Genomic DNA, 9,601 nt, shown 5'->3' with positions numbered 1-9,601 from the left:
TGGACCCCAACGGCTCCTGCTCCCAATAAATGATGCCGGGAGTGTGTCTGGAAGAATAAACATGAGACTGAGCATTCATAGGAACGGTATAGGTTTGATGTCCATGTGCGTCTTCACACGGGAACACGTGAGCAGATCTTTAGTTCCATTCTAGGCAAGCTCCTCTCATCCGACCATTCAAAACTGCCCAGCCACTCCTACCATGGACAGATACTTCCTTTCACTGAATGCTCAGGGGAAATCACCTGGTTTGGATGCGGTTTGAGTTTGATCCTGTGACACCATCAGCATTTCCCACCAGAGATAAATGAGGAGATTCTGGCCTTTATTAGTATGCTATGAACACAGGTGTCCTGGCTGTACTTGCCAACCCTCCTTCTATTTTTATTCACCTACCTACCTGTGAGTGCCTTTGACCTACTCTGAGCTCAGACCCTTGATCTATTAGAGTAACTCTGTCAGTCTTTCTTTAAAAATGAACAGGCAATAAAATGAATTTAACCCAGAAGCAGCAGCTCAGCAAGGGAAATGAAAACATCAGAAGCACCTTTTCGGCCGAGGCCAGAGCTTCAGGGGTCCCTCCTGTCCCCTCCCCCGCCCCCTCCTCCCTGGTACTTTATCTAATAGAGGAAGGAGCACGGAGGGACTTGGCTGAATCAAGGGACCTGCGAGACTACGGATGAGTTTTAAGCCCGAGACGCAATTAAATATTATTGGAACCTACTGTAAGGGGGGCGGGGAGGGGAGGTTAGGAGGCTGAGAGGCTGAGTCCCAACGCAGCGGGTCCAGCCCCGGGACCCAGCGCAGACGAACCACCCCCACCCCGCCCCCTCGATTCCCAGCAGCCAGGAGGAGGAGCCCTGAGACTCCAGCCCGGACTCTGCGCCTCCCCCTCCCCGAGTCCCCTCAGGACGCACAAGTCGGGCCCCTTGCTCACCCCAGCCGGCCCGAGCAAGCCGGGCGGTGGGCAGGGGCGAGATGAGGGGCCGAAGTTCCCCTGGACGAAGATGCTGCGCGCAGCTCTTCCTAAAGAGCAGGGGCGGCTCGAAGCGAACCCCTGTGCCTCAAAAGTTGGTCTCGCCGGGAGGGAAGGCCCGGGGACGCGGCGCCGGGGCCGGGCCCAACTTACCTGGCGCGCGGCCCGGAGGGCGGACGGGGCTTAGCTGGCGGGGCCAGTCCAGCCTGCGGCGGCAGTTCGGCCATGGGCGCGGCCGGGCTTCGTGCCGCCCTCCCCTCGGGCGCTGGGCACTCTGCCAGGGTGGAGGGAAGAGACGCCGAGCCGGGAATTCAAGCTCCGCGAGACCTGGGCTCCATTCTGGACGGCGGGGGCGGGGCCGCTTGGCCCACTGTCACGTGCCCGGCCCTATTTCAGGCGCCCTAGCTTTAGGGCAGGTGCCCAGCCTTCAAATCATGTAAACCGGCTCTTCGTCTCTGAAAGGGCTCCAGGTCACTGTTGGCCCCTCCAGCCTGCAACTTTAAAAGTTGTAACTTCCCCGTTGACCCCAGCGCCTAACATAGCTTCTGGCAGAAAGGCTGAGATCAGTGATTGTTCAACACTCGGATAAGTGAGACCCTTCTCTTGGAGGAGGGGTGTGGGGACAGGAGGAAGAGGCTCAGATGGAAAGGGAAAAAGGAAGTTTGGGGAGAACTCAAGAGAAAGGGCAGGGATGAACACAGCCTGCTCACCCAAATACTGCCGCTTTTACACGCTCCACTGTTCTCGACCACCAGCCCCGTTTTCCAGATGCCAACACCCACGCAGGCCTGCGGCTTGAGTCAAGCCAGGTAGTTCTGCCTCTGGAGAAACAAAGGGCAGTCAGACTGCAGACAGCCTGTGAGGCTGTGTGGCCACTGGGCCACCCGACCAGGCTGGAAGTGCCTTGTCGGATGCTGAAGGCTGAACTCTGTCTCATCTGTGAGGTGAGGCGATTTGAGCCAGAGAGTCAGGCACCCCGTAGCCAAGTCCTCCTCTCTGGGCACCTCCTTGGGGTTCCGTCAACCCCATCCAGCCCATGCTCTCCAGCAACAAGGACGAGCTGCACTGGCTGCGCTTGGCTGGGCAGGAGTATTCTCTGCAGCACACCAGGGAGCAGGACTTTGAGACGAACGGCCGAGCCCTTTGCATCCTCACCAAGGACGACTTCCCACTCCGCTCCCTGGCTTCAGGTCGGGGTCACTCACTGGCTTCTCTGATGCAAACCGGGGGGAGCGGGGGTGGGGCTGGGGAGCTGTCTTGCTCCCTCCCTCTCCCTTCCCCATTTCCATCCTAAGGCCTCTGCGTAGCGTCTCCATCAGCACGAATCTTGTGACGGACATGCCAGCTGACACCTGGTCAGCAGCCTGCCCTCCCGCGCCCCCCCGCTTCAGCTGACGTTCTGTTTGAGTTGCTCCAGTACATCAAGACCCAGCGGCAAGCTGTGGCATGTGGGCCCTTTTTCGGAAGAGCTTTCAGGCAGAGGGTGCCCACTCAGCCCTTCCCCTGCTGCCTGGAAGGTGAGGAGGCTCTCTGAGACCCTCCCCCAGATTGGCCTCATCAGAGGGCAGAGCTTCTTCCAGGCAAAATGATGAAAGAGGCAGCATTGTGGGCCAGGCTCCCCATCTCCCCCTGCCCTGCCTCCCCAACTCTCACCGCTGCCCTCTGTGACTGTCCTCTAGCCGAGGGGCCTTGCCTCTCATCTCCCCCTTTCTCTGCTCTCCTCTCCAGCAGAGGGTTGTTTATGTGGCATCCCTCTCTTCTCCTCCTGATCTCTCCATGGAAATTGCTCTCCTCAGGGTCTCCAGGGACCTGCACACAGGGCTGTTCATGTCACTCCCAGTCCTTACTCACTGCTGCAACCTTCCAGTTGCTCGGGCCAAAACGCTGGATGTCATTTTTGATTACTTTCTTTCTCTCTCATCCTCATCCCAACTGTCAACAACTCCTGCTGGCTCTACCTTCAAGATCTACCCAGAATCCAACCACTTCACACACCTGTAGTGCTGCCCAGGGTCCAGCCCCTGCCTCCTCTGGAGAACCTCCTCACTGGTCTCCTTGCTTCTGCCCTTGATCTCCTATGATCTATTCTCAGCAGAGTAGCCAGAGATTCATAAGTCAGGTCATGCTACTTCTTTGCTCAAAATCTTCCAGTGGCTCTCATCTCACTCGTCAAAGCCCCAGTCCATACAACGACCTCCCTGCCCTCTGCTGTCCTCTCCCACTCCTCTCCCTCTTGTTCATGCTCCTCCAGCCACACCAGCCTCCCTGCTCATTGAACAAGCCAGAGACACCCCTGCCTCAGGGCCTTTGCACTTACTGTTCCCTCTGCCTTGCAATCTCTTCTTTACATACCCACATAGCTCACTTATCTACCTCCTTAGGTGTCTGTTCAAATATTATCATGTCTGTGAGGCATTTCCCAGAATTCCCTATTTGCCTTGTACAGTAGTGCTTTATCCCTTCCCCCCATATTGTATACTACTTCTATTTCCTTTTTTATTTTAATCATCTGTCTTCCTCCCCCTCCCTATGCCACTAGAATATAAAGCTCCATGAGGGCAGAAGCTCTTTTCAGTTTAGTGATGTGTCCCCAACATTCTTAGAACAATGCCTGTCTCATTGAAGGTCCTCCATCAATAGTTATTGGGTGGATGAAGAGGGCACCTGGGTTCTGGACCTGGCTCTGTCACCTCTTGGCATTGTGAACAATTTTACAGATGAGGGAGCAGGTTTGAGAAACTAAGTTACTTGTCTGGGAGCTAGGGTTAGCACCTGGGCTGTCTGGCCCTCACCCACACCCTCCAGTGCTTCCCTGACCTTCTAACCAGGGGCTGGGTGTGGGGAGAGCACTAGGAGTGCAGCCCCATGGGCTCCCGCACATGTCACTGAGGGGGTCTGGGTTGGGGGAGGCTCTGGGCCCAAAGAATCGATGGTGCTCCTCTGCTTGCAGAGGGGATCGGGGCCTCCTGCAGCAGCCACCAGCCCTGGGGCTTGCCAGCTCCTTGAGCCATGTGGATGCCCCTGGCCTGGCCAGCTGGCCCCTCAGCAGGCAGGAGTCCCTCAGTTTATCTCACTGTGTGGAGCTCAGCTGCAGGGCTGAGGGAGTCTCCTCCTTCCCCACGATGCCACAGGCCCCCATTGATGGCAGGATCACTGGTGAGTAGGAGGCTGTGCTCCCCTGGCACACAAGAGGGAGGTGTGCTGAGGCTAAGTCCCAGAGCGGGGTGGGTGACAAGGAGGAGGGTTATTTTGATCTGGGGAATGAGAGGGTCTGTGCTTGGCAGTGGTGTGTGGAGTAATTCTCCTGTGTGCTGGTCACAGTCTGGTCACAGCAGGCAGAAAGTGCTGCCCGGGATCGCCAAGCCCACCCTATGTCCAGGCCAGGGACGATTTACCAGTCATAGTTCAGACAGTCAGACTGGCCTAGGGTATGCCCCCTCCCCCTTTAAAACTTTATTTTTATAATTAATTTTTAAAAATTAATTTATTTTTGGCTGCTTTGGGTCTTTGTTGCTGCGTGTGGGCTTTCTCTAGTTGTGGCGAGCGGGAGCTACTCTTTGTTGCAGTGCGTGGACTTCTCTTTGCGGTGGCTTCTCTTGTTATGGAGCACGGGCTCTAGGCATGTGGGCTTCAGTAGTTGTGACTCGCGGGCTTAGTTGCTCTGCGGCATGTGGGATCTTCCCAGACCAGGGATCGAACCAGTGTCCCCTGCATTGGCAGGCGGATTCTTAACCACTGCATCACCAGGGAAGCCCCAAAACTTTATTTATTTTTAAATAGTTGAGTGTTTACTATGTGCCAGGCTTGGTTCTAAGGCTTTTATTTAACCCCACAACAGCCCTCTGAGGTTGGTATTATTATTAGCCCCATTTTACAGATAAGGAAAATGAGGCACAGAGAGGTTAAGTGACCTTCGCATGGTCACACAGCAGTAAGTGGCAGAATTGAAGTGTGAATCCAGGCAGTCTGACTCTAGGGCCTGAGCTCTAATCAGGTGATATACTTCTCCACATTCATTGTTAAAGGACCGACTAACAGACAGGTAACCAGATGGACTGACAGATAAGCTGACTGCCTTCCCAAAGTGTGTTTTCTAGTCATGGCGGGGCCACTACATTTATCCTAAGACACCACAGAGGGGGCAGAAACTTAGCTCCTGGGTTGAAAGTGACTGGGAGTCACTGAAACACAGTTATTTGATTTTAATATAATGCTTAACATTCTTAGAGCACTTACTCTGTACCAGGCACTGTGCTAAGGGTCTTTTGGTCGATTATGTCACTTAATCCTCACATCACCCAACACGAGGAAACTATGGCTCAGAAGAAGTCCGGTAACCTGCCCCCCACGCCCGAGCCAGGTGGCCCAGGTGGGACTTAAGAGCTTGCGCCCAGGCTCCCTCTGCCACTTGCCCTTCATGATAGCACGTTCGATTTTCCAGAACCTCCTGTTAGGGTGCTGGCTGGATAGGATGGATGTTACAATCCTGATTTAATAGAGATCTGGGAGGTTGAGTGACTGGGCCAGGGGCAGAGAGGGACCTGGAGACAGGGTTCCAGCCGCCAGCCACTGGCCAGTGCCCCCGCCACCTGCCCCCGGGCGAAGGGTGTTGGCTTTGGCGTCTGAAGAGCTGGGTTAGGCTCCCCATTCCGCCTGCTCCTTAGGAGCCTGGTGACTGGGTTATGTCCATACCTCTCTGAGCCCATTTCCTCATCCCTTCCTGGGGGTAAAGGTCTCCACCTGTTAGAGTCAGGATGATTGAATGAGATGAGTAATGAGGCCCCACGTGTGGCTGTTTCTGTTAGTACCATCGTCTTCACCATCCCGCTGCACGCCTGGGCCCCGGCTTCGAGAGCCCCAGAGCACCTTTCTCATGCTCGTCCTCACAGCTCCATGAAGGCGCCCCGTCTGCACCCTCTGTGCTCAACTGCAGACTGCCAGCTGCTGTGGGATTACAAGTATCAGCTGCTCTCTGACACCTGGTACCAGCCCTAAATCAAGTGGGAAGACAATAATGCCAAGATCTTCTGAGTTGTGGATCCAAATGGGCTTGCCAGATTCTGGGGAAACCACAAGGTGAACCTCAGCCAGCGGGCAGGATGGTCTCAACACACATGACGGGGCAGGGGCCACAGTGGACCCCTCAGCACTAGGGGACAGGCCTCAACTGATGGGAGCTTCACCAGCAGCCCCAGAAGTGTTGGGAGCATTTTTTTCTTAAATTTTTTTCTTTTTTTTTTAAGTTTTATTTATTTAGTTTTTATACAGCAGGTTCTTATTAGTTATCTATTTTATACATATTAGTGTATGTATGTCAATCCCAATCTCCCAACTCATCCCCCCACTCCCCACCCTCATTTTCCCCCCTTGGTGTCCATACGTTTGTTCTCTACATCTATGTCTCAGAAGCCTTGCAAACTGGTTCATCTGTACCATTTTTCTAGGTTCCACATATATGCGTTAATATACGATATTTGTTTTTCCCTTTCTGACTTACTTCACTCTGTATGACAGTCTCTCGGTTCATCCACGTCTCTATAAATGACCCAATTTCGTTCCCTTTTATGGCTGAGTAACATTCCATTGTATATATGTACCACATCTTCTTTATCCATTCGTCTGTTGATGGGCATTTAGGTTGCTTCCATGACCTGGCTATTGTAAATAGTGCTGCAATGAACATTGGGGTGCATGTGTCTTTTTGAATTATGGTTTTCTCTGGGTATATGCCCAGTAGTGGGATTGCTGGGTCATATGGTAGTTGTATTTTTAGTTTTTTAAGGAACCTCCATATATTCTCCATAGTGGCTCTTGTTGGGATCATTTTATTTTGGGAGATTCCGAGGGACAGGCAGTTACTTCTTGAGGATGGGGACTGTCCCTGGAACTCAGGAATCTTGCCTTCTAATTGCTTAATTCCACCTTTCCTTAGCATTTGAGGCTTTCAAAGCACGCTTACATGAATTGTGCATCATTTGCTGTTAAGCCAGGTGAGGAAGCTGGTACCCTGGAGGAAGCTGGGAAAACCCAGGTCTCAGGCCCTGCAGAATCATCAGCTGTCAGGGCTGGAAAGGCCTGGGGATGACCGAGGCCAGCATTCCTAACGTGAGGAGCGCCCATACCTAAATGGGTGTCTGCCAGGGGATTTTAGGTGGTTTACTCCAAATTCTAATCATTATTTATTTTAGTAAGCATTAGGATGACAAAATTTAACTACTTTGTCAATCTCATGATTGACAGTGGTGATATAAAACCAGTGTGCTAGTCTATAAATAAATTCATTTAGGTTAAAAAGAGTCTTTAAAGAAAACTATTAACAATAATGATCAGGCTTCCCTGGTGGTGCAGTGGTTGAGAATCTGCCTGCCAATGCGGGGGACATGGGTTCGAGCCCTGGTCCGGAAAGATCCCACCTGCTGTGGAGCAACTAAGCCAATGCACCACAACTACTGAGCCTGTGCTCTAGAGCCCGCAAGCCACAACTACTAAGTCCGCATGCTGCAACTACTGAAGCCCTTGTGCCTAGAGCCCGTGCTCTGCAACAAGAGAAGCCACCACAATGAGAAGCCCCGCGCACCACAGCGAAGAGTAGCCCCCGCTCGCCGCCATTAGAGAAAGCCCATGCGCAGCAACAAAGACCCAACACAGCCAAAAATAAATAAATAAGTTAAATAAATTAAAACAAACAAACAAAAAACCAATAATGATCATCTGCAATATATAGCATCTCCTAAAATGGCACAGCATTTGATTGCCAAGCATTGCTCAGAGGGCTTTGCCTGTATTAACTCATTTAATCCTCACAACAACCTCATGGGGTGGATATTATCAGATGGGGAACTGAGGCACAGAGAGGTGTATCAACTTGTCCCAGTGTTTGCAGCCAGTAGGTGGCAGAGCAGAGACCTGAATCCAGACCATGTAGTTCTGGGCGCCACCCTGTTTTGTGGCCTCTGGGTAGTGCTGGTGGCTGGAAGGATGCAAATGACTAAAGTTTGGGTGTGCTTATCTGGAGGGAGGGCAACTGAGGCCCCAAGGGCAGCAATTCCATTTAGTGAGCACAGACCACATGTTAAGCACTGTGCTAAGTGCTCTCATGGATTAACTAATTTAATGCTCACAACAAATCTGTGAGATTGATGTTTTTATTTTCATTTTATAGCTGGGGCAACAGATGCAGAGAGGTAAAGAAACTTATCCAAGGTCACACAGCTGCCAAATGGTGGAGCTGGAGCTTAAATTGACACCAAAGCCCAGCCTCTTTGTCCCTACTCTGCACAGTCCACTCCCCAGAGACAGGAAAACCTGACTTGGTCAAAGTCACACAGCTAGGTGGCAAGGCCCTCATGCTACCCGACCATGCTGTCTCTCCTACTAACTATATATTAATTTGTTACTACTCGTGACATTTGCCATTTAAAAGCAACATGCAATTCACTCCTGGCCCATGGGTCTCAGTCAAGTAGGTGACAGAACCATCCCATTGTTTCTTCCCACACCCCCCCCCACCCCAGCCTTCCCCTGCCTTTCTCCTTCCCAATGCATGAGAACTTTCATATTCCCTAACAGACCCCTGGGCTGAGGGGCTTAAGAAACCATCCAGTCCAACCTGCTCCCTCCCAGGCCTGGAAGGAGCAGGGTGGGGAGTAGGGGGTGATGTGGGGCTGCTTTTCCTTCCAGAAGCAGGTGAACGTGACCTATGAGAAGATGTCACATGCCTTGTGCCCCTACCATAATCTGAACATCATTAAGAAGGAACCCAGGCAGAAACTCCTGTTCAGGTGAGTGGCCTAGGGGCCAAGATGCCAGGTGGAGTGGAGCTGGGGTGGGGTGGCCTGGAAGACCTCTGCAGCTGGGGCACGGGCTGATTTGCAGCTGGGGCCTGAATTCCAGATTTCTGAAGACACCCAGGAAGATCAATCAGGACAAGGGCAACAGCAGGGAGCTTCTGGAGAGCCAGGAGCAGGACAGAGTGGACTTTAAGGAGGAGATGCTGGAAGTCTCTCTGTGAAGGACACGTGGACTCCAGACACCGGGCACCAACAGGTCAGAGACTGAGTCTCCCACGAAGGCAGCTAGCTGTTCCTCCCTCCTCCCAGGGCAGCAGGGAACCCCAGCTGGGTTTTGCACTCTCGGATCAGAGCTGGTGTCTCAGACCTCAAAGCTGCCTGGGGACCTGGAACAGCTGAGAACCGGCAGGCCTCGCCTCCAGGACACTGTGGGGGCATTCTTTGGATAGGGCAGCCCTGGTTGCTAAGTGGGAGCACAGGGAGTGAACTTTCTCCCTACCCTGCCCCTTAGTACCTGCCCAGCTCAGGAGAGGAAGCCAGTCGCTGAGAGAACATCCAGCCCAATTCCTTCAATTTACGGAAGAAGGAAGCAGAAGTCCCTCACTGAGCCTCAGTTTTCCTCATCTGCAAAATGGGCAAGCTCATGAAAACCACCCTCAGGGGGCTGGTGCATGAAATGGAAAAAAGAATTACTGCTTTGTCAACCTTAGTAATGATAACCATGATGATGCCTGACAGTTAAGTGCTTACCATGTGCCAGGCCTTGTGCCAAGGGTTCTACCTATATTTTATCTCATTCAATTCACATACCAACCACCGGAGGTTTAAAGATGGG

At 52.6% G+C, this 9,601-nt stretch overlaps 1 protein-coding gene across 1 annotated transcript; it reads left to right on the top strand.

Annotated features, from left to right (window-relative positions):
- The first annotated feature begins 1,201 nt into the window (after positions 1-1,201).
- ETV7 (ETS variant transcription factor 7) lies at positions 1,202-9,003 on the top strand. The gene is given in 8 exon segments (XM_033424350.2): positions 1,202-1,372; positions 1,732-1,920; positions 2,010-2,166; positions 2,368-2,493; positions 3,929-4,132; positions 5,910-6,052; positions 8,657-8,757; positions 8,870-9,003. Coding segments are annotated over 8 exon segments (1,209 nt in total). The 3' UTR covers positions 8,988-9,003.
- The last annotated feature ends 598 nt before the right edge of the window (positions 9,004-9,601 follow it).

Source organism: Orcinus orca, chromosome 10, assembly GCF_937001465.1.
Source record: "Orcinus orca chromosome 10, mOrcOrc1.1, whole genome shotgun sequence".
Classification (NCBI taxonomy): Eukaryota; Metazoa; Chordata; class Mammalia; order Artiodactyla; family Delphinidae; genus Orcinus; species Orcinus orca.
This window is presented reverse-complemented; position numbering and strand designations above follow the sequence as displayed.